Below are 26,493 nucleotides of genomic sequence, written 5' to 3' on the forward strand. Positions count from 1 at the left end.
GTTGACTTCCTGTTCTTTGTGACAGCCCCTTAGATATTAGAACACTGCTATCATATCACCCCTAGTCTTTCTTTTCATTAAACTAGACATACCCAATTCCAACAAACACTCATGTTTTAATCTCCAGTCCCTTAATCATCTTTGTTGCTGTTCTCTACAATCTTTCTAGAGCGTGGTATTCTTGAAGGGGGCAAAAAACAATTAAAAGAATACTTCAGTAGGATAATAGTGATGATAATAATAAAAACAAAATTCAGTCACATTTCTTTAAATAACTTAGCCAAAAAAACACAATAATACAGGACATTAATAGGAGAATGAAACTGAAAGAACATTGTAGATTTAATGCCTAAAAGGTATCAAGCTTTGGTGTCAACTGTAACTGAAAAGAGGTAATTTGATGACAAACTATGCAGTAATAACAAGCTGCTGAGATGTCCAGAAAAATCAGTAGAACCGTACTTCCTGTGTCTGTTTCTAGTCATAGATCATGCATCAGAACAACTGAAGTCATTTCTGTTCTGAACTGAAACATAAATCCTGACTGGGATTGATCTGGAAAATCCTTGGAACTGAACTATCAATATTTATTTAGTCAAAAAAAGAACAAATTTGTTGCCTATTTAATTTTAGTGATTAATCATGCCTCAGAAGTGTTCTAATTATAGCTTCTAAACCTGGAGGGATGGTTCTCTCTCTTGAGGAAAGTGCTATCGAACGCTCACTAGCAATGCAAATCATTCTCAACATGATTTCCCCAATCATATAGGTGACGAGACTTTCTGTCTCCAAATATATGCTCTATGTCAGGCAGCTCAAGCTTATTTTATTACAGTGATACTGTATCGTGTATATGTGTTTATGTGTTCATAGGTTGCAATACAATAAATAAATATGTGTTTATAGGAGATAAAGTTGAAACTTGTAAAGCAAAGGTTCTCAACCCCTGGGCCACAGACCAGTACCAGTCCATGACCTGTTAGGAACTAGATTGTGCAAGCGGCGGGTGAATGAGCAAAGCTTCATCTGTGCATGTGTGTGGACTCTAGGTTGTGTGGGAAACCATCTCTCCCCCCCCCATCTGCAGAAAAAAATGTCTTTCACGAAACCAGTCCCTGGTGCTAGAAAGGTTGAGGACTGCTGTTGTAAAGGAATCCTAAGTTAATGCCATTCTGAGATCTGAGATCTTTGAAATTCTAGCAGCCAACTTAGTTCAAACTTCTAGTCTTTTGGATGAGTCAGAAGACTCTACATATAATTTGCAATATTTACCAGAAATTATTTGCCCTGAAAGGTTTTCTGCTTTGTATAGTCCATCATTCTGTCACTGTCTGTGGCTTCGAGTCTCTTTGCATGCGTGTGCATATGTGTGTGTGTGTGTGTGTGTCGTCTGTGTGTGTCTGTGGGTATTTTCTGGTTTTGATCTATCATCAGATGAGGTATAAGAAGCATCTGATCTTACAGTATGATGACAACATTTTCTTTCAAGGTTCAGCCATTAATATAATAATGTATGGTTTATATTATATACATTTTGTTAGAATAATATCCATGATGGTGTATATTATGCAAATGTTAATTCAGAAATCTAGAGACAGCATGTCTGTGCCACTGCCAAACAAGATGGTCCTTTACTATGATTCAGCAGGGGTCTTCTTGTGTTTTCATATTCTTATGGGATCAATGTGATATATAATACAGTATTGAATTACTCAAGAACTTTGAAGTATATAGACAGTGCCTAAGGGAATATATCTTGACAGCTGTGTGCCAGGCAAAAAGAAACAGGGCAGTTCTCCCCACCTCCTCAGCATGGAATGAAAAGGGAAGAAGTGCAACTGTCAAGCGCCTGTTGTTCTGTTGTTAAAAGGCTGGAGTGCATGACAGGGAAAAAAAAAGATAGCAATCCTAACTGGCTTTTTCTATTCTGCTTGTTAAGATCCATATTCTTTTTTCCACATCTTCTGCCATTTCACAATGGCATTTTCATTTGCTAGCTACCAACCCTTTCCATATTTATCCTTAAGACCTTCCCGTGTCCTTTAGGAATCACTGATAATGAAAACCGCCAGAATTTAAAGTCGCAATCTTTATGTTCCATGTTTGGGTTAGGTTGTGGGAGCTACAGAATGGATGTAATATGGATGCTATAATAAGTGGTATTTTTTGCTGTTGTTAACTAAATGTGAATTGGACTATCATAGTAGAGATTTTTTCCCCTTCTGTAAATGGGAAATATTCTTCCCTCAGAAATTTCAGAGAGGAATGCTGTTTTAATTTTGGTCACATAGTCCGGATTTGAGACCCGAGCCCTGCACAATGGTGTGAGCTCCCATTCCAGCCCCAGCTCCTGCCCACCTAGCAGTTTGAAAGCATGCAAATACGAGTAGATAAATAGGTGCCACTTTGGTGGGAAAGTAATGGCATTCCATGCTCCTTGGCTTATAGTCATTCTGGCTACAGGACCAGGGAAGTGTCTTCAGACAACGCTGGCTCCCTTGGCTAAGAAACAGAGATGACCACCTGTCCTCTAGAGTCAGATATGACGGCAGGGAAAACCTTTACTTTCACCTTTGGAATTTTTATAGCTTTGATATTCTTAATTGTTTATATTTACAGGTAGTGCTCAACTTACGACCAGAATGGAGCCCAAAATTTCATTTGTTAAGTGAGGCTTCCCCCATTTCACAACCTTTCTGTCATAGTTGTTAAGTGAATCACTGCAGTTGATAAGTTAGTAAGTTGGTTGTTAAGTGAATCTGGTTTCTCCATTGACTTTCCTTGTCAGAAGGTCACAAAAGATGATCACATGACCTTGGGTCACAGCAACAGTCATAAATACGAACCAGTTGCCAAGCATCTGTATTTTGATAATATGATTATGGAAATGCTGTAAAGTTCATAACTGAAAAATGGTCATAAGTCACTTTTTTCAGTGCCGTTATAACTTTGAACGGTCACTAAACAAACTGTTGTAAGTCAAGGACTACCTGTATTCTTTTAAGTAACAGTCCTGTTACTTTTGGGTATGTTAGTTACCATATTAATTTCCTTCGTAGTTCCCTTTTAATATACGGTACTTTAATTTTTTTTCTCAGATTCTGTGCTCTGTAATACCAGAGTAATGGTATAAAATTGCTATCCATCAAATATTTCATGCTTTTTCATTCTGTATATCTATGACTAGGTCTAAAATATTGTAAAACATTTTGTTTGGGAAAGTAAAAATTAAACAAAAGATTAATATTTAAAACTAAGAATAAGTTTATTTTCAGTGTATTGGTTGTGAATGATAAAAATGAATCAAAGCTTTCTATATTTAGGATCCCCCAGCAGATGGATGTACTTGAAATTATGAGAAAGGCAGATAGATTTAAAAAATTCCTGCTTGTGGTGCTTAATAAATCTAAAATGGCTGCTATGGGAACAAACCCAATGATAAAGAATTGATTTAGCACATGTTACCTTCTGCCACCATCTCCTCCTGAACAGTGCTGAAAATTAACCCTGCTTACCTTTGTCCTTTTGTTTTGTTTTATAACAAATGGGCACCTTTCCAAGTAAACAACTGGGCTTTAGCCACCATAATGTTTATTATTTTAAAAAATATCTGAGGCCCATGTGGGCTCAGAAATGATCTTGGAAAGAGATATGATGCTGGAGGTTAACACCTTATTTTGAGTAGGCCAAGTTCTTGCTTTTTAAAAATTGGAATAATTTCTTTAAAATGTAAACAAGTCATAGGGCAAAACCTATACAATACCAAGGGAGATGTCTTTTGGCAAATGTATGCTTCTGGCGCCATGTCAACGATTCAACTCTTTACCTTTTCTTTCTCATTTCAAAAAAGCCTAGAAAGCTATTTTAGGAGTTCTTTATTTCTATTTATTTCAGGAACCTGGTATAAGCAAGAGGATTACCTCTGAAATGTTGTAGAGAGTGTCAGAAGACAAAGTGAAATATTTTCTCCCCTTTTATATGAGTAGTGCTAAATTGTTTACAATGTCAGCAAATAGAAGTTCTTCTACTCTATATCTGTGTTGTTGTCACACTAAGATGACTCAAAGATCACTATTATTTTTGATATAATAGCTGATAAGGAAGAGGTCAGTGTGATCAGTCTCACTTCATTGTACCTTCTTATTAACATACTAGTGTGAAATATCATTTTCATGGAAAAAAAGTTCTAAAGTTAATAAACATTTAAAAGGTTTATTTTGTGTTGTACTTGAATTGAATTAAATACTTTATTTGGCCAAGTGTGATTGGATACCCAAGGAATTTGTCTCCAGTACAGAAGCACTTAGTTTACATGCAAAGCAATAGAATAACAATTATACCATTAGAAGGGGGAAGTAAAGAAGATAATAAGAAGGATAAATAATACTACAGCCTTACTATATGCGTAAGTATACATAGACATTAGGCGGCACTGTGAGAATTAGATGTTCAGCAGAGTGATGGCACAAGGGAGAAAAAACTGTCCTTGTATCTAGTTGTTTTGGCATATAATATACCCTATAGTGCTATCCTGAATAAAGGAATCGAAACAGTTGTGAGGATGTGAGGAAGGCAGCTGGTTGCAGTTGTTCTTTTTGCAGCTTTAACTATCCATTGGAGTCTGTACCTGTCCTGTTTGATTGTTGTTCCAAAATGGACAGTTATAAAAGTACAAATAACAAGACTTAATAATTTCTCTGTAAAACTATATCAACAGCTCCTGGGTCAGTCTGAATTTCCTGAGTTGATGCAGGAAAAACATTCTTTGTTGTGTCTTTTTAATGTTAGATCTAATGTTAAGTGTCTGTTTCAAGTCTTGGGAGATTATATAACCCCAAAGCTTGAAGGACTGTACGGCTGATACTGTGCTATCGAATATAGTAAGAGGGGGTAGAATAAGAGAGCTTCTTCTAAAATCTGCTATCATGTCTACAGTTTTAACCATGATTGTTTCGGCTGCACTACAGGGCCAGTTGTTCAATCTCCCATCTATATGGCGGCTGATCAACATCTCAAATGAGGCCAGTGACCATTATGTCACCTGCAAAATTCAAAACTTTTTTCTGGAGCTGTGGATGCCATGGTTGAGATTGCTTGGTTGCAGTGATAAACTGAGCTAATAAGCTGCATATGAATTCTGAGAAGATGGATGAATAGTGTTGTGTCTGTAAATAGTTGCAAACATGTAAAATAACAGGTTGCAAAAGTAGGTCCTTGAAGCGGGAGATTCTGGTGCAACCATTGGTTAAAGAAGCAAGAAGCGGGAAAATAGTGATTGATGATTGGTTACAGTTTAAACAGTTCTACTATAAAAGCTTGAAACATTTGACAGTTGACAGTTGACTTATGTGTATTGAATAAACTCTTTCATTGTAAACCACTCTGAGTCATTGTCTACCTGAACCAAACAACTGGCGACGAAGGTGGGATCGACGGCAGACCAGAGAAGGTTCGACGGAACAGCTGCGCAAAGGCGGCAAAAAATTTGAAAAGAATCACAGTCAACCGCTAGCGGCCGCGGCGGAATTCAACGATCCTCAGAATGGCGCAAATCGGGTCCTTAAAAGAATTCGACCCAAGCTTCCCAGAGGACTGGGAAGAATATGTAGGACAGGTCGAAGGATTCCTGCTTGTCAACGGGATAACTGATGACCGGAAAAAGGCGGCAGCGTTGCTGCCAATTTGTGGCACACCAGTATATCGGATCGCTGTAGGACTTTGTCAACCACAGCCAGTCTCAAGTGTCCCGTATGCCGATTTGTAAGCTAAACTTAAAGTACACTTCACGCCAAGGAGATCCGAACTCTTTTGGCGTCGTATTTTCGAAAAAAGAAACCAGAGGCCGGGCGAATCAATTCAAAAATTCGTCGCGGCAGTCAGAGAAGCCGCAGTACGTTGCAAGTATGACAACTTGGAAATCAGAATTCGGGACCGAGTAGTACTGGGCTTACGAGACGAGCATCTACAAAATAGAATAATCGCCAAGCCCACCGGCGATTTGCAAGAAGTTCTGGATGAACTATTAACGTACGAATCCACCAGGTATCGCGACCCCCCCCCCCGCAGTAGCATGGCTGCGTCGGCCGAAATGAATCAAGAAGGCCTTGTGGACTGCGGGGAGGTGGACCAGCAATGGGAAGATGACATCGCCGAGGTCACCAGACGATTTGGGAAAATGGCGCCAAAACCATCCCGAAGTGACGGGCCTGAATCGAACCGCCGATTACAACCCGCAACACCGCAACGACAAGTGACAACGTCCCAACGACAATGGAGAGACACCGCAACGAGACCGCGCGACAATGACAACCGGTGCGGCAGCTGCGGGGGCAACCATCCCCGCGCAACATGCAGATTTCGTAGAGCGTGTGGGAAGACCGGCCACATCCAAGCCATCTGCAGGGGTCGTGCACGCGACAATCGCCTACATGAAGTCGACGTTTGGCCCGAAGGTAAGGTAACCCCTTACTATAGTGGCAAAGAGACCCCTAGACCGTGGGCTAAATTTGGAAACCGCGGGGTGGTGGCGCGAATCAATTATAGTAGGAAGGGAAAAATTAATAATTTTCCGGAAGGAAAATTAAAAATCATAGTCCATTTGCAAGGGGTCCCTTGCAAAATGGAAATAGATTCTGGGGCCTCCGTGTCCATAATTTCCAGTGAAACCCTGAAAATGATTGAACAAATAAGTGGCAGAAAAATTCCACTTAGTTCAACCAAAATCCATTTGACCGACTTTCAAAAATCCCCGATAAAAATAAAAGGGAAAATTACCCTTAGTGTTAAATTTAAGGGGTTCCAGGGAGCTTTAGATTTAATTGTTACTGAGGGCCAGAGGACTAGTCTAGTTGGCCTTAATTGGTTTCCTGCCCTGGGCATCTGGATTGGGGGAATTAACACAGTTATTAAAAATAAGACCCTCGAATCAGTCTGCAATAAATTCGCAGACGTATTCGATGGGTCTTTAGGTAAATACAAAGGGCCCCCAATTAAATTTAATCTAGACCCGTCGGTTAAATCCATCAGGCTTAAGGCCCGAAGGGTGCCTTTCGCCCTGAAGCAAAAAATCGAGGCCGAGCTCGATAAGCTTGTAGGCCAAGGCGTCTTAGAACCAGTCGAGGGTGGCCTGTGGGAAACGCCGATTGTCACACCCCTTAAACCTAACGGGGATGTGAGGATCTGCGCTGACTACAAAGCCACCCTGAACCTGGGAATGAAAAAACATGCTTACCCGGTCCCGACGGTGAAGCAGGTCCTCGCCACGATACAGGACGGCGCCATATTTGCCAAGTTAGACTTGGCGCAGGCGTACTTGCAATTAACTGTTTCTGAAGAGGCTGCTGAAGCTCAGACGATAGTTACCCACAAGGGGGCGTTCCGAGTCCACAGACTGCAATTTGGTATTGCAGCAGCTCCAGGCATCTTTCAAGAAGTGATGGAGAGGACCTTAAAGGGCATACCAGGTGTATGCCCTTATTTTGATGATGTCCTGATAGCTGGAAGAAATGAAGAAATATTAGCAGAGCGTCTGGAACAGGTATTGGAAAGATTTAGGAGGGCTGGACTGAAATTAAAAAAGGAAAAATGTTGCATTGGGGTTAAGTCCACTGAATTCCTAGGATTTAGGATTGACAAGAATGGAATTCATCCTACCCCTGAGAAAATCAAGGCAATCAAATTAGCACCAGAGCCTAAAAACAAGGCTGAATTACAAGCCTTCCTTGGCTTAGTTAATTTTTACCACACATTTGTGCCACACAAAGCTGCCATAGCAGAACCTCTTCATAGACTTTTGGATAAAAAGACCCCATGGCAGTGGCTTAACAAACATAAAGTTAGTTTCCAAACATTAAAAGACATCCTTTCTAGCCAATCAACAGTAACCCATTTTATTGAAAATAAACCAATTTATTTAGCTTGCGATGCTTCACCTTACGGTGTGGGGGCTGTTATCAGCCACTTGGACAGTCATGGTGTTCAAAAGCCAATCGCATATTATTCCAGGACGCTTACTAAAGCAGAGCGGAATTATGCACAGATTGATAGGGAAGCATTAGCAATTGTGGCAGGAGTAAAAAAGTTCCATGATTACCTTTATGGTAGGAACTTTACTATACTCACTGACCATAAACCATTATTGGGACTGTTTACCACGGATAAACAGACACCCCAAATAATGTCACCCAGAATGCTGAGGTGGTCAATTTTCCTCTCAGCATATTCATTCTCCCTTCAACACAGACCGGGCAAGGAAATGGGACATGCAGACGCCCTTAGCAGACTGCCATTAAATATAACTGAGGAAGACCCTGCCCCTGTGGGACAAATAATGTCTATACAAGACATTCCTGAGTGGCCCTTAACTGCTAAAGATATAGCTGTGGCAACAAACAATGACCATATCTTAAAAAGAATTATGGCCTGGGTCCTTAGTGGGTGGCCAAGTACCAACCCGGATGCCAAGTACATTCCTTATTTTAGAAGAAAGGATGAACTGTCATCCCATTTGGGATGTGTTCTGTGGGGAAACCGTGTTGTCATTCCCGAAATCCACAGACCTACAATTTTATCAGAACTACACGAGGGGCACCCTGGAATAGTACGTATGAAGGCATTGGCTAGGAGTCATTTATGGTGGCCAGGACTTGACAAGGACATTGAAGAATGTGTTTCTAATTGCTATTTGTGTCAACGTTCTAGACCTGAGCTACAACACACATGTACTCATAAGTGGGAATTAGCCAGGAATCCTTGGTCCAGGATTCATATTGATTTTGCTGGACCTTTCCAAAGGTTAACCTTTCTAGTAGTAGTGGACAGTTTCTCTAGATGGCTAGAGGTGGTACCCGTCAGTTCAATGACTTCTGGTAAAACAATACAAGTTTTAAGGGGCCTCTTTGCCACTCACGGGTTACCTGATGTAATTGTGTCAGACAATGGGCCACAATTCACCTCTGTTGAATTCCAGGATTTCCTCAGGGCCAACTTGATTAAACACACGACATCAGCACCCTTCCACCCTTCCACCAACGGCTTGGCTGAACGAAATGTGAGGACCACTAAAGATGCATTAAAGAGAATAATCCGTGGCGATTGGCACCAAAGACTGGCAGAATTCTTGCTGACCCAACATACGACCCCGTGCACAGCTACCGGAAAAAGCCCAGCAGAAATGAGGTGGGGAAAAAGATTAACCACCAAACTGGACAGGCTACATCCGGACAGACTACCACCAAGTGCGGAACCAGACATTCCAAACAGATTATTCAAACTTGGGGACTTAGTCTGGGCCAGGAATTATGCACAAGGGGACAAATGGATCCCTGGGGTGGTCACTGAGATATTGGGACCCATGTCTTACACTATTGAGGGGGAAGGGAACTGGGTTAGCAAAAGACATATAGATCAGCTAAGAAAGAGAACTATTGGATGTATGCCAGTTGAGGGGGATCATAGTATACACGGGGGGAACATTGCATCAGGGCTTATTAATAACAACCTGCCAGTAAGTGGGGAAGCAGAAATGCAAACTAGCCCGTCCACTGCTAACCATCAACATCACAGTCAATTTGACTGGGAGCTGCCCCCTTTGAGCAGGCCGGCAATAGCTGAACATATAACACAACAACAACCACAACTTGTTAGCAGAGAAGCATCTGAGTCAAGTAGCCAAGAGTCCAGGTCCACCAGAGTAAGCCAGCCAAGCAGACAATCTGATAGAAATGACTTAGGTATCCAAAGCAATAGATACCCTTCTAGAGTCCATAGGCCACCCAAATATTTAAAAGACTATGTCAATAAATAACAACAACTGGGGGGTAAGGGGTGTTGTGTCTGTAAATAGTTGCAAACATGTAAAATAACAGGTTGCAAAAGTAGGTCCTTGAAGCGGGAGATTCTGGTGCAACCATTGGTTAAAGAAGCAAGAAGCGGGAAAATAGTGATTGATGATTGGTTACAGTTTAAACAGTTCTACTATAAAAGCTTGAAACATTTGACAGTTGACAGTTGACTTATGTGTATTGAATAAACTCTTTCATTGTGAACCACTCTGAGTCATTGTCTACCTGAACCAAACAAATAGTTCCTAGGTCTAGGTTATAGAAAGATTGGCTGCTCTAGATGAAGTTGCGCTCCCTATCAAAGCATATATTCTCAATTTGAGGGTGCTCTTTCTCCTCCCTGGCACTGAGGACCTGTGTGACCTGGGAGTATCTACTACTAGCTTTTTGTTTTGAATACCTACTACTAGATGAGGTTATTGCATGAACTGCTCCTTTTTCTGGACAGGAATAGCTTTAGTACAGCTTCATGGTTTGGTTGTTTCAAGACCTGAGTAACAATAGCATTTAGTCTTATATTCTGCCCCATAGTGTTTTACAGCCCTCTCTAAGCAGTTTACAGAGTCAGCATACTGCCCCCAATAGGTCCTCATTTTACCGATCTCGGAAGGATGGAAAGCTGAGTCAATCTTGAGCCACTGAGAATCGAACTGCTGGCAATCATTTAAGGTTTAAGATTTAATGTGCTGGTACTTACCTTTAAAGCCCTACATGGCTTAGGCCCGGGATATTTGCAGGACCGTCTGCTGCCGGGAACGATCTCCCATCACCCAGTACGCTCACACAGAGAGGGCCTCCTCAGGGTGCCGTCGGCTAGACAATGTTGGCTGGCGACCCCCAGGGGGAGGGCCTTCTCTGTGGGAGCGCCAGCCCTATGGAACCAACTTCCCCTTGAGCTCCGGATGGCCCCGGATCTCCGGTCCTTTCGCCGCGGCCTTAAAACACTTCTTTTCCATCAGGCTGACCTGGACTGATGACAGGGATTTTAAAATGTTTTTTAATTTTTAACTTCAATTTTAATTTATTCTATTGGGGCTGTTAATTTAATTCTTTTTAACTTTTGTATCGTTGTATTTTATTGTTGTTAGCCTCCCTGAGTCCTTCGGGAGATAGGGCGGCATATAAGTCCCAATAATAATAAATAAATAAATCAGCAGAGTTAGCCTTCAATACTGCATTCCAATCAGTGCGCCACCTTGGCTCTAGTAGTGGTGGCGCAGCAAATTGAACTCCACATGAAGCTTCTCTTAGGAGTGACATTGTGCTTTGCCAGATGTTACTGGTAAAGCACCAATTGCTTGAATGCAGGCAGCTAAAGTACTGACTGGGATGCTACGCCATACATAGATTAAACTTGTGCTACAAGGTCTGCAATGGTTGGCTGGCTGCCACTGAACAAGATTAAATGTTGGTTTTAATGTTCAAGCCCTAAATCAGAGTTCCCCAACCTTTCCGGCTTTGAGGACCTGCAGGAGGGAGATGGGGGGGATCTCTCCGTGTGAGTAATGGGCAAGCACGTGTGCTGCTCCTCTCACACATATGGAGTGTACATGCCCTGAATTGCCTGCTGATTTCGTGGCCTGATTCCAAGCAGCTCATGGCCTGGTAGTGGGCCGTGGCCTGGGAGTTGGGAACCTCTGTTCTAATAACTCAGGACAAGGTAGCCTTCATGACTCCACTTAGTGCAGACATGTCAAACACAAGGCCCGGGGGCCAGATCTGGCCCGCAAAGTGGTTTCATGTGGCCCGCGAAGACATCCTGGAAACAGTGAGGGAACGGCCCCCACTGCCTTGGCCCTGGCCCAGAGACCCTCCTTCTGCCAGAGACCCTCAGATCTGTCCCACTCCTGCTCAGGCCCCCATAGGTACCCTTGATGCAAATGATGTAGAGCTGGACATGCCCACCCAGTAGGCCATACGCACTCTAGCCATGCCCACCCAGTAGGCCACGCCCACCCTGGCCATACCCACCTGGCCCCCTGAGGGCAACCACAATGCTGATGCGGCCCTCAATGAAATTGAGTTTGACACCCCTGACTTAGTGTATATCAGCCTCCCAGGGATCTCTGATTTTTCAGGACATTTCTGCTCTTGACTTCAGTTTGATGGTGGCAATAGCATCTGTCTTCCAGAAAGACTTTTCGTCTGTTTATTCCAGGCCCTAAACTTAGTATGGCTTTTCCTGCCATTAATTCCGCCAGTTCATATACTGGATTGTTTTTATAATGGTTTTATTGAGTTTGTAAACTACTTTGTGGGTTTTTCACTGAGGCACAGTATGCAAATAAATAATCATATATAAATAATGGACACTTACATTGTGTTTTTTATTAATAATTGTGTAGAGGCAGGGAGAAACATGAATTGACTGGTTCTTTGCTTTGAATATTATCTCACAAAAATTAAGAAATAATATAGAAGGTTTAGGGATTGCATTTGATCACTTGGAGTGTTTGTCCTCCCTGGCTTAACCGCCTACTTTATATTGCCAGCAGCAAGGTAAATCAGGCACAGTTGGCTAGTTTGAAGAGAGTTTTTGTTTGTTCCTCTTTGTGTTTTGCCTTGCAAGCTAAGCTGTGTCTTGTGATACTTTTGTATATCCCTGCTTTTGTTAAAATTTGAGGCATGTATTGTGGTTAAATCAGTGCTGCTTCTTCTTGTCAATGAATGCTAGCTCTGGTGTTTTTCCAGTTAAGCTGTGTGTACCTTTTTGTCTTTGAAAATAAAGAGAAAGCATTTACAGAAGAAAAATAAAAACCTTTCATTTTCGGTGGTACCTTTTATTCAAAGAGACTTTTTTGTTTGCCAGTAAAGAAGAGATTTCTGGGAAGGTGGACTAGGAGATTCAAAATGGCTCAAGCTGTCACTAAATTCCAATCACTTTTTGTGCATTTTTTAAAAATGTAGTTCTTCACCCAAACCCCTTACCTTCTGAACACCAAAGCCAGATTGCAACCCATTTATCTTGTCTTATGCTATAAAATCTTAACACTGAAATAGGGAGACTTGTGTCTGGATTTTTGGTAGATGTCATGGGGAAGTGTTAATATTTGAATAGTTCAATTTGGTCCTGCAAGTTCATTTAGACCAGGGGTGTCAAACTGCCAGCCCATGGGCCGGATGTGTCATCCGGAAGCCGCACCCACCCCATTGTCCCAATACGTTGCACGATGTCATGTGACGTTGCGAGTTTGACATGTCTGATTTAGACTATAGAAAATACAAGACAAGGCCAGTACCAAAGCTTTGACTAACTGAAAACATGAAGGTTATGTATATGCACCTGGATGAAAGATTGATGCAAATGAAGTATATTCAGCCAGTCTTGATCTCAGTAATGTCGAATCTTTAAATTTAGGATGCTAAGATCCTTGTTCATGGTATGGTGTTGGGACTCTGGAGAGAAGTAAATAATCCTGTATACATCATTTTCAATTGCAGATGGTACTAGAGAGGTCAGTTACCTAGTGGCTGAGCATTTGGTATATCTGTTTATAACCAGTTTTTTTCCTTAGTCAATTAATCAATGACATAAATGAATATTTTGTTATTTTAGAAAACTTAGAAAGGAGTGCTGTATTCAGAAGTTGTAATAATCCAAGGCTTTTGCCATAGAAGCATATATTTGTTCTTTATTCAAATTAGCATATCTGCTAAAGGTAAAAAGGCAAACTGTCTTTTATTTTGCTTAAGCATTTTCAAAAAAAGATTTTGAAGTGTTAGTTTTTTAAAAAGCCCTTGTGTTCTGGCTCTTTTCCCATATACAGTATTTGCCTATCTTGATTGCAATTCATGTTTCGAAGAGAATAGTTCTCTTGCCTTGGCAGTATGAGCTGATTTTGTCAGTTGTTATCAAAAGCTGCTCTAAAGCACTTGGGGACTTTCTCTAAGAGAAGCCTCATAATAAACTTAGCTATATTTATCTGTAGGAATATAATGCCGCTATCAACAGAATTGTGTATTATAGATTTGGGGTTTTTTTGTTTTTGTTTTTTAAAAAAAATGGTTCACCACTGTGATACAAAGCAAGGAGATATATTACACATTTTCAGCATGCCTCAGCTATCTTCAACTGTCTGGAAGAGTTTTGGGTGATTGCCTAGTGTGCATCCTAGAAACATTCAAATCTTAACTTCCATGCACCTTCAGAATTCACTATGCCATCCAAGAGAGATGGCTATCCAGGCTTGCAGTTACTTTGGTTTGTTAGTATTCACTGGCTCTTTGGGTTTTTAAATAATCATATCTGTTGCTGGAACATAGAACATCAATCAGAAGAGTTCAGTACAAGATACTTGCCTGTTTTATCTATGCTTGTTGTATAAGGGTTCACCCAGAAACCTACACAGAACAGCTGAATTGCTTTATTCTGTACTAATAACCAGTTTACTGTTCAGAATCCCAAGTAGAGGAGATGTCTTCTGCCAATTAACTAGACATGGTTGTGTCAAAGTACTGATTGTCTAGTGCTCGGAGTATGGGAAATTCAACTCCAGTTTTCCCATCACTGACTTTTAATGGGATTTGTTTGTTTGTTTGTTTTTCTTATAGAGAATCAACTTCCTCCTGGCTTTCCAACTATAGATATGGGCCCCCAGCTCAAGGTAGTAGAGAAGGCCCGCACAGCTACAATGCTTTGTGCTGCCAGTGGCAACCCTGACCCTGAAATCTCCTGGTACAAAGATTTCCTTCCGGTGGACATAGCTGCCAGCAATGGCAGGATCAAGCAGCTTCGTTCAGGTAAAAAGTTTTTCATATCATGAACCTCTGCTATCTCTGAATTATATTGTGTCTCTCTCTCTCTGACTCCATTATTGGATTCTGCTCTCAGGAAAGAAGAACACACATTACTAGCAGAACACACATTGCCACGTAAAATTACAGGTTGGGGAAAAAAAGTGTGCTCTGTGAGTCCATGGACAGAGGCAATTAAGAACATCTAGTCAGTTTTGAAGTACATACTGTAATTTTAAAACGTGTTTTGGATTCGGACACTAAGCTTTGACATTGAAATTTGCAGTTTTAAATTGTGAACAACCATGCCCACTGGCTATAAAATCTTATCCTCTTTTTCAGCTGAGATTCTGTAAGAATGAGTTGTAAATCATACAGCACCTTAAAATCACGCTATGTATATTATTAAGAATTTAACCATTTCAGTCTGATTCTACTAAAAGGAATTAAACCTTTCAAGGATGCTATTATCTTCTCCTGAAGCTCTGTCCACTGTAATGAAAAACAATATCAGTGATGCCGGGGAGGAAGAGCTGCAAGGGAGGTTTGCTGCAGTTGTAAGTGGAGTGTCTGCCTCAATCAAGAAATCATGCATACCCATAACCAGTGTGATCAAAACCTATATCCTAAAGTATATTCCGCAGTTACAGGTTTATATTTAGCCTCCTACTGACAACTGTTAGACTCCGAGCTCTTTCCATATAAAACAGTGAGCAATAATTACACTGATATATTTACATTTTATATAATTTCACAGTGACCTTTACTTTCTTCTCAAGATGTGCATGCTGAAAGGAAATAACACCCTCATTAATTTAATTTGAAAGGTGCTACGCAGGCAGCATTAGGAAAGCATGCCATTGGATACTTATTTTCCATGCTTTTAAATATATTTCTGTATCTGGAATTGCAAATGAGTAGGGCAGCACTTGAGCACATGGTAGGCTTTCAGCAGCATTCATTTCACATAATTCCATTGCTAGTAAGCAAGCTTAAGAGGAAAAGCTGAGTTTAAAAACAAAGCACGTTTAACACAGCCATCATGTCCTAAATTTGGACTGGTCTTTTTTTTTCATTCTATATTGCAAGCATATTTCCAGAGAATTTCATTGGGTATTCATACACTATGCTAATTTTCTCTAGTTATTTAATTTCTGAAGGACACATTAGCAGGCTTAATTTATTTAGCTATAAGTTGAATCAATATTTACATATAGCCTAATAGTTACTACATATTTAGAAGAGAGTTTGAGGTCATTATTTGTAAGGACAGAGAGGAATTCAGATAAGCAAAAATAGTATATTCATGGAGATCACAAGTGGATGCTAATGAAACTTAAGATTTTTAAAAATTTAATTCCAGACAAATGTGTGTTAAATTTCACTCATAAAGTCCATCAGGAAGAAGCAGGTATAATATTGCCACCTATATCACAAGTTTCTAAGTCTGAAACTTGTAATATAGGCGGCAGTATTACACCTGCTTCACTACTCTGGCTTCTTCAGACATAATTGAAAAATATGTTTCCTTTTCCAGTTTGCAAAATCAATAGTATTTTCACTATGGAGTAACATTTTCTAAAAATCAAAGAAACTCTGTGCCTAGACATAATAATAATAATAATAAAGTTGGAAGGGATCTTGGAGGTCATCTAGTCCAACCCCCTGCTCAGGCAGGAAACCTTATACCATTTCAGACAAATGGCTGTCCAGTCTCTTTTAAAAACTTCCAGTGTTGGAGCATTCACTGCTTCTGGAGGCAGGTTGTTCCACTGGTTAATTGTTCTAACTGTCAGGAAGTTTCTCCTTAATTCTAGGTTGCTTCTCTCTTTGCTTCTCTCTTTTCCTTGTGTGTGGATAGGCCTAGAAAGCATACATATTATATCCATGTTGTCTTTCTCATTCTCAGTCATATGTTCACACATGTGCACAAACACGCACATGGGATTATTGTGAAGAAAAGATGTTTTAGCACACAGGATTATCAGAAGCACAGGATATCAGGTTTAGACTTCAGTATTGGCCTCTCTTCAACAGATCTCATCAAGTTCACTAATAACAACAGGGAAACTTATCCCAGTGGCCCAGGACTATTGACAAATAAAGTTTATTTATTTACTAGGCCAATAGGCCACTAGATTTATTAATAATTCTGAGCAGTATAGGTACCTAAGATTTGTAAATCAGGTTAACTATGTAAAATAAAGATCAGAACATCTCAGTGCACAGTATATCATCATAAACAGCAGGAACATAACAACCCTATCCAGAATTAAAGATGGTATCTTGCTGGAATTGTATCATTTCCAAAGTCACACTATCTTGTTTTTCCTCATCCAGAATCTAACATCCTCTAGGAACTTGGACAATAGCTGTAGAGTGCCATCTGTTCAGTCTTGATTGATATGTAGATTTGAGTGTCATCTGAACCTATGTCAACAAATGATTTTGCTTCATATGAATTCAGAACTTCTACCTCCAGCAAAATAGTAAAGGTGGGATACAGATAAACAAAATAATAATTTGATAGGTGGACAAAAAGCCAAATCCAGTCTGAACATGTAGCTGGCTATGGAATGGGCCATAATAATACCCCATAACAAATGGAGCACCACTTGAACACCATTAGCATTGACAAATTCACCATCAACAAACTGCAAAAGACAGCCTTGCACAGAAGAGTTTACATCCTGCAACAACCATCAAATATCAACTTCTGCTTGTCTCAGGTCCTTGGGAAGGACTTGATAAAAATGCCAAATCCAGTCTGAACATCTGGTTGATTGCACAAAAAATCGTAACAGCAGAATAGGAGAAAAAGAACTGGAGAAGATAACTGTCAGAATCCATTTATATCATATTCATAAATGGAATGTTTCAAACATTATTCCATGGATTCTGCCATCTCCTGAAGAGAAGAGAATGGATGTGTATTGAACCGGTATTAGGCATTTCAAAGGAAAGGAGAAGCCTTTTGAACTGGGGAAACAAAAGGGGAGGCTAGCATCTGGCTTGTGTCACGGAAGAGAGCAATAAACATGAAAGGTTCTAAGTTCCTTTTTCCCACGAGAGGGATGATACGAGATAAAGGATGGGGGACTGACCAAATGGGGTTAAGGGGGGTTAAACCGGGAACTCTTTATAAGGGTTTACTTCGTGGAATAATATTAAGTCCTGTCTCGTATTCCTACAACCAAGCATGTCATAGTAAAGATTATTTTTGGAATAGATTTGACTCCAACAATTTTGTCTTCCTAAGACGTGGTTTGGGGTGGGTCCTGACATTAGACAGGACTTGCACTGAAAGTCAACCTGGGAAGAGGAACCTTACCGGGGGACTTTGCAAATAAATATGATGTCTGACGATGAAGCAAGAAGGGAGGGAAGCCCCATGGAGCCTTCCTCCCAGCCAAATTCCCAGAAAAATTGGGAAGCTGAAGCGTCATATTCCTCCTGAGAGGAAACGGCGGAGCAGCACGAACGAAAACCCCGGTGGTCGATGGGCGTTGGAAGGAAAATGAGTGGGAAAAGGCTTTGGGAGAAGTGACCCTGAGACGGAGCGACCACCAACTGTAATGGAAACAAGAGATGGAGAACTCCCTGCACGCCAGTGAGGAAGAGCGGATTCTGGAAAAAGCTATTGACTTGATGAAAACAACCCTGAGCTCACTAAGGGAGGAGAAAGCTGGAAACCGCAACCGACACAACACCTGGGGTCGCAACTGGAGGGGTAACGGAAGGGATCCAACACCTGAAACCCCAGGGCCGTCCAATGGAACAAGAGTCACTGACTCAGCGGGACCCACCCCAAACCACGTCTTAGGAAGACAAAATTTTTGGAGTCAAATCTATTCCAAAAAGAATCTTTACTATGACATGCTTGGTTGTAAGAATACAAGACAGGACTTAATATTATTCCACGAAGTAAACCCTTATAAAGAGTTCCCGGTTTAACCCCCCTTAACCCCATTTGGTCAGTCCCCCATCCTTTATCTCGTATCATCCCTCTCGTGGGAAAAAGGAACTTAGGACCTTTCATGTTTATTGCTCTCTTCCATGACACAAGCCAGATGCTAGCCCCCCCCCTTTTGTTTCCCCAGTTCAAAAGGCTTCTCCTTTCCTTTGAAATGCCTAATACCGGTTCAATACACATCCATTCTCTTCTCTTCGGGAGATGGCAGAATCCATGGAATAATGTTTGAAACATTCCATTTATGAATATGATATAAATGGATTCTGACAATAACAAAATATAAAGACCTGCAAATAGAAATAGAACAATTGGCAAAAGAAAGCAAAGGTATAATACCAACAGTAATAAGTGCCTTGGGTGCAATCCCAAAACAACTAGAGCACCATTTGAACACCATCAGCACTGACAAATTCACCTCAGTCAGTTACAAAAGGCAGCTTTACTCAGAATAGCTGACTTCCTGCAACGATACTTCTAACACCATCAAATATAAACATCTGCCTATCTCAACTCCTTGGGAAAGACCTGATAGGTGGATAAAAATGTCAAATCCATTCTGAACCTCTGGCTGACTATGCAACGAAACTTATAATAATTCCGATCAATGCTGCCGCCCAGTATATTTAATAGTTTTCTCACCATCAAATTAATGGTTAAATGACTGGTCTATGGGGTAAAGTGGGCAGAGCTGTCTAGGATCTTGCATGTTATAGATTATCATTCTGCTGTCAATTGAATTATTTAGTCTAAAATGAGGTAGTAAATACAATTTTAGTTAATAGCAGTTTTGTTCCACAGAGTTGTTCATCTTCCCATAATATAACATACAGGTAGTCCTCAACTTACAACCATAATTGAGCCTGGAATTACAATTGTAAGCCGTTGCAATTGTAAGTCGAGACATCACATGATCAGATCTGGGGTTTTTTTTTACCTTTTTGTGTTATTCAAATTAAGCAAATGTGGTAGTTGTTTAACAAAGACCATGTACGTTAGACCAGTTTTCCCCAGATGGGTGTTTTTTCCCCAGAAACCAGCAAAAAAAAAGTCACAATGTGGTCATGTGACCACAGGATGCTGAAAACATCCATAAAGGTGAGCCAGTTGCAAACACCCAAAATGTGATCATGTAATCAGGAGAGGGTGCAGCTGTTCTAACTTCAAAAATAGGTCATAAATAGCTTTGGGGGATTCATTGTAACTTTGAATATTTGCTAAGTGACTGATCGTAAATCAATCTGTATTCCATAACTGATTTAACTGGGAACATGGTATCACAGTACTTAGAAATACATTTATACTTTAAACATCATCTCAATAAGTTTTCAGTTTTCTTTCATGCATTTCCTGCATTTCTCTAAAACTACTACTGGTTTGGACCAAAACTCCCCTGCAGTTTTGTATGGATTACAGAGATCCAAACAGGACAATACTTAAAAAGAAGCCTATTTCCCAAAATACAGTGACTAAATATTTTAACATTCAAACAAGATAGGAATGGCAGATTGCTATAACTTGTACATTCAGTTTACACTTGATTATAGATATGTGATTAAATAGTTATTTGGGATATTGGTTTCAAAACGTAGGAAAATTGTGGAAGGATTGCTGTATATGCATAGTTTCCCACTTTATTTCTTGATCTGCAAGGAAAATAAAATAAAATAGGAAGAGGGGTTTAGAAAAGACTAGCAATAGTATCCCTCTGCTCCAAGTTGATTTTTGTATAAAACTTCAGTGATTATAATTGTGCTTTTATCACATGCCTCTATCATTCAGTGTTGAAGCTATCATTCATAAAATATGTTTTAAAGCACAATAAAATCATATTAAACATTTTAATACCAAGGAAAAAATACCATATCACAGTAATAATATCAACGAACCACCATAAACACATTGAACTTGGCTAAAAATGAATGTGTCAGATGTGAACAATCAGACCCATAAATGTAGAGTTCAAACTAACTACTTTATTGTTCGCTGCTTATAGTACAGGAATCTCCCCAGCCTGGCAAATTTCACCTGGAAAAGACTAGGTAAGGTTCAAAGGCATTGTGGGGGGGAGGTTATAATTTACCCTTTTGTGTTTGCATAGCAAGTGCCTAATTCCCTGCTTGAGCCCTCTTCCCTACTGGGATGTTGCTCTCCAACATTGTGTCAAAATAAGAATAAGTGCTAATCCGGAAACAAGACATGAGGTGATGCTGCAAATCAAAACTGTATACTTCATGACCTGATAGCTAAATTAGAATTTATAAATTTATAAATACAGAATTTGGAAGATATGAACAACACCTGTACATCAGCAATAGATAAGAATAAGGAGTATGTTTGTATTAATATAGTAAATATGTTTATAAATATGTTTTATAAACCATAGTGCTTTAGCTGTGCCCTTGTACTAAGCTAAAACCAAATAAACAGGACTAATATATTGTATGGATCAGGCAGCAGCCTCTAGTAGGGGAAAATGATTAATAAATAAAAATGGCATATTTTGCTTGTTTTATATTTATTTATTTTTAGATTTATTTATTTATTTTATTTATTTATTTATTTTTATTTATTATTTATTTATTTATTTTTAGATTTTTTATCCCATCATATATAATACTCCATTTTCCTCCTCTTTTCCCCACAACTACCCATGAGGTGGGTTCTGCTGAGAAAGAGTGAGCAGCCCAAGGTCACCCATCTGGTTTTCCTTAAGAGTCACACACCACCAGTCTGAAAGTAACTAGACCTGTAAAAGCAAATGTCAAAAATATAAATAACAGCGTATCAAATAATAACACAGTTTGGTAGTACTCACTATACTGTACTCTGGGATTTTATTTTGGTTGCACTTAATTTTACAGACAAGGCTATGGCCAGCAAGTCATATTGAAGCTTTGTGAGAGATTGACATTCCCTGTTTGGGAACAAACTTTGTATACATCTCAGAGAAGAAAAGTGCAAATGAGCTTTTGTTTGAGAATAGTAGATTAAATGCTGTTTGAGGAAAAATTGGTCATATTAATACAGGGCAAAAAAATCCCATCCCAGAAATAGTTTAAAAAGTGTAGACTAAAAAGTGAACTTATATACTATATTGCCTCAAAATCTTTCTTTGGATAGTATCCCATTAGAAATAACTTGATACTGGCTTGGTAGATTCTGTGGAATAGAATATTGCTGAATTAACACATAGACTATACAAAATTTGAAGGCTATGTATTTAAATGGCTTTATTCCATAACAGCATAGAAAGGAAATCCTGGATTATGACTTATTCTGGGTAATATTTTTAATAGAGCAGTGAGTACATAATGTGTAACTGTGAGTTTCATTCATTTTGCTAAGCAGCAAATTGAACAAGGTTTGCTTTCTTATCTTCCCCATAGTAGTAAGTCAGAACTGGTATGATTATTACTGTGGGCAACACCATTGTACTCTATGCTGTACAGGATGTTTAGCTTTAGATCCACTGTAAATATGAAATATAATTCCTGGAATTGCTTTGGAGGTGACTAATACATTGATTAAACAAATAAATAAATATTGCTAATGCATTAGGGCAGTGCAATAAATACCAAGCACTTATGAAAACCAGGCCAGAAGTGGAATGTTATTTTAATGGGATCCAAGAAAGTATGTGTATTGCGTCAGATAATTGATCCATTTAGTTCTGTGTTCCCTACCATAACTCACACCACAGTTCAAACTGGACAGTGACAAATTGGAGCAAGTTCCAAGAAAGGCTATCAAGACAATGAAGGGTCCAGAAAGCAAGACCTATAAATAATACCTAAAGAACCTGGATATGACTAGCCTACAGAAAAGACGATTGAAGATGATAGCAGACTTCAGATATCTAAAGGATTGTCTCACAGAAAGAATGAGGTTATTCTTCATTGCTCCAGAGGGAAGGATCAAAGCTAATGGATAAATTATAAGTACATCCAGACTAGAGGTCAGGAAAAATTCCCTGACTGTATACAAGCTATCAACTAGGGTGCTACCAAAGGTGTGAGTTCTCCTTTTCTTGAAACAGAGAGTTTTTAGTAAAACCTGCGTTGAGCAAAGGGCTAGACCAGAAGTTCCCAATTCCTGGGCCGTGGCCCACTACTGGGCCATGGCCCATTCAGAACCAGGCCACACAAGAGGTAGGCAAGTGGCAGTCACTCCTGCTCATGTGTGAAGCTCCATTTGTGTGAGCACAGGCGCTTACACACAAAGCTCTATTTGTGCGAGTGGTGGGTAGGCACACTGTCACATGCACCTGCCACTCACACGGAACCATCCCCTTTTCCCCCACCCTGGGCCACCAAGCCACAAAGGTTGGGGACTGCTGGGTTAGACTAGACAACTTCTAAAGTACCTTTCAACTCTATGGCTCTGTGGTTTCTAAGAAAATGCCCTGATTTTTGCTTTGGTGGCTTGTGGTTCAGATATCTATGTGGTAATCCTGACCATTAACAGAAATCTGGAGACTTCTTGCAAATAAGAACATCTTTTTAAATTGCTTAATAGTTGTGATGTGGGATCTGACAAGAAAAATCTAAAAATCTTCAGACCTCAAGAAAGATGAACCAATTGCACTTTAAGGAGTCCATTTTGAGTGTGTATGGGATTCTTCAGTTTGTGTAGACAATTAATTCCAGACTTTTCAGTGGCTGTGTGAGTGCATGCCAAGATCAGCATCGCATCCAAGTGAAAGCAACTTAAAACAGGTGCCATTTCACTGACTGGGAGGCTGATTACTGGACTCTGTTGTGGAAAGTCTCAATGTCAGTTAACTGCCGGTATGAAGAAAATAGAGTTTAGAGTGTTTAATTACAGTAATAAATTGGCAGACTGGGAAGAAAAGTGAGTACTCAGCAATTTTTCTGTTGAAGCAATAATCCTCTTTTTCCTGTTGATAGGACTTGGAAGCCATGCAGGCTTCTGTGATGTGAATTGCTCCTTCGAGGTGGATGGGATGGTAGTTAGAGAAACAGATAAACAGGCAGATTTATTATGTAAGAGATTACCTTCACAGCCAGCGATATGGGCTTTCCTTTTTTTCCATATCTGTGAACAAAAGCATTGGGCTGTAAAGTGGAGATGGAATAACATCATCTTGGCTGCAGAGAATGCCAGACAAAGCAGCTGGAACTGTTTCCACTGATTAAAAGCGGCAGCTATATTGCCTAGAGGAAAAGGCTCTAGAAAAGAGCAAGGGAAGAAAATATTAAGGGTAAATAATTTATCCATTCTTTTAAAAGCAAGTTAAATGTTCTTAAAATCTGCCTTCTTTGTATTTACAGAAACTCTTTGAGTGTCTGTCACCCATTGGGTGATCAGTGCTGTGGATAATGGAATGTGGGGAGCAGTTAATCTCAGATACACAGCACTTCTTTGGTTACTGGTATTTATTGATCAATACACGGAACATGATTTGAGGCTCTGTGTCCTGTTTAACCCTCTCTTTCTGTTTGTTTAAACTCCTGAGTTTTCTTTGGTAAGTGCTTGGTGTTCAGATGCGCAAAATCTGCATTAAACCAACGCATACCATAAACTGCCTAGAAATTAGATCTGCATGAATTTCCCTGTCCTTACTAACAGATTTCATTTGCACAAAATAAGGCCAAGGGGGCACAATCAGGGAGCAAAGGGGACCTGCTGTCAGTTTACATATGCCCGTTCTCTTTCTGCACTTCTAGACAATGCTGTTGATAAGGGCCAAGACTGAGCAAACTCTTCTTTAAAAACCTCTCTATATCAGATGTTCATAGCATGTGAAACTATTTTCAACTCCCTTGTAAATTCTGTCCTTGGCCTGCTGTACCACTATGCAAGAGCATGCCTCAGCCATTAGTCCAAGTGAAAGCTAAAAGAATGTCCGCTGCATTTATATTTTAAAACTGAGTGGTGCAAAACAACAGTTTATGCTCAGGAGGAACCTGCTTCAGGAGTTAACCTACATTCATTGATTAGTTTTCCAGTTTCAGCTATGTAATCAGATTTTTGTCCCCAGTGGTCCAGGTAATCTCAAACCAAGAATCAGTCTTCCAACAGTGGGTGCATACACACATGCTTATTGTATTTCATTGATACTGATGCTCCCACAGCCCCATCTTCTGGCAGAATAAAAGGGCATGGCACCCATTTCCCAATTGCTGCTCCATTTCAGTTGTGACAATGAATGATAATGGTAATCGACATCCTTTTTTTGGGGGGGAGGACCAGGGATATGTAAATTGAGGTTAGACTTTGTGTTCTTGGTGGAGCTTTACTAACCAATCTAGGGCAATGTTACTGCACATTCTTTTTTTATGTATGATTCCTGTTTCTCTAATATAGATTCTAGCTTTGAAAAACTTTTTAGTTTCAATTTTCTCCCTTTTCTCATTGTACTAACGCTTCTCTTTAATCTTATTTGCATTCAAATTACCTCACCAGGTGGTACACCAATTAGAGGTAAGAATGCTAAACTGTGCCTCAAATATTTGTATCACTACATTTCTTTTGGCCATGACACGTTTCAGCAGTATACCATTCTCCACTTATTCTTTCATTCCAAACTCTGTCAGTACACAAGCTCATCTGCCATTCCCTCCTACACGTGTTTTTGTTTATTTTTAGTGTCTGGCACCTTGTAGAATCATCCATTGCAGGCATACACAAGTCAAAGGGGGTTATTCAATGGAAGAATTGTGAATTGGAAGGTGCAATTCTGGCTCATGCCACAGAGGATTCTTTGATCTTTCCAATTCAGTTACTGTCTGGATTAACTCTGGAGTAGTCCATGGAGGGTTGAAATATCCACTGTGGTATGTGTCTGAAGGGTCAGTATTTTCACAAGAGAACAGTGATGTTCTTTCTTCTGTGCTACTGCTGACAGAAACTGAACAACTAAAAATAAAATAATTCTTGAAGTAAGCATGGACTTTCTTTGAGGGTTATAAGTGCGTCTGTCCAGCTTGCCAGATCTTTCAATATAAAGGCAGAGGGAAGAGATACAATCAGCTAGCCCCATTCCCTCTGAAACGTAATACATCATTGTGACTATGGCTCAAAGATTTGTTGAGAGTAAAGGAATCTGACATATATCTGGTCATCTTAAATCTTACTGTTGTTCAGCATACCTCCAGAGTAGCAGCTATGTAGTCCCAAACCTGCTAGTGTAATCTTTGTAATTTGAACACTCAAAAGTGTTTTTTGGAAACAATCCTAAGATTGTAATCAGTACTATGTACAGTGTTCCTGATCTCTTGTGATTTCAGTAACTGATGGTGTTGACTGATCCCTGAATTCTCTGAAATTTATTACGATTACTAAATTGTAGTCTCAATTGTCCAATGCTACTCTTCCCTCCCTTTCTTCATTAAATCATCGCTGCAAGTTAATAAAGCAATCTTTGGTTCTGGTTCAGTTTCTGGGTGTTAATGTTTTCAGTTGTGTTAATATTTTGGGAACAAATATGAATTGTTATTCCAAAAAATGTTTGAATTGAATGGAAAATCTGCGTCATGTGTTGTAGGCCTAATTGTCATCTAGTCTTTGGAATGATTCATAGCTATCAGTTGTAACCTTTTAAGTTCTTAAGCTATTTATCTAAAACTACATAAATCTTAAATCAAAACAATAAACCACACGTTAAATAGCCCAGGTTATGCCTGTTTCTAGCCCCATCTTTACTCATACCAGACTGAAGCTTTTCCTGTATTTTAACTGTCATGTGCTTCTTATCAACAAATGAGAACATTAACAACTTGGCACCAGAACCGCCATATGTTCGGTATATCCTTTTTGAGAGAATTGACTTACTGCTATAATGAGAATCATCCATCTCATAAAACATAAATCTCTCTGAGTTCTAATGAGGTATTTTAAGAGTTTGCCTGACATTATTTAAAACGCATGTGTCCTGTTTGAATGTCAAAGACGACATTTTTCTAAGTGCCAAGAGCCACCTCT

At 39.8% G+C, this 26,493-nt stretch overlaps 1 protein-coding gene across 1 annotated transcript in view; it reads left to right on the forward strand.

Annotated features, from left to right (window-relative positions):
* The window catches only part of PTPRF (protein tyrosine phosphatase receptor type F), a gene marked incomplete at its 3' end in the record, with an annotated part of 545,489 nt that overhangs the window by 404,201 nt on the left and 114,795 nt on the right, over nt 1-26,493 (forward strand). Inside the window, exon 6 of the mRNA XM_083360223.1 lies at nt 14,394-14,582. Within this exon, the coding sequence (XP_083216349.1) occupies nt 14,394-14,582 (189 nt within the window). The remainder of the gene's footprint in view (nt 1-14,393; nt 14,583-26,493) is intronic.

The sequence above is a fragment of the Vipera ursinii genome, assembly GCF_947247035.1.
Source record: "Vipera ursinii genome assembly, chromosome: 3".
NCBI classification, from domain to species: domain Eukaryota; kingdom Metazoa; phylum Chordata; class Lepidosauria; order Squamata; family Viperidae; genus Vipera; species Vipera ursinii.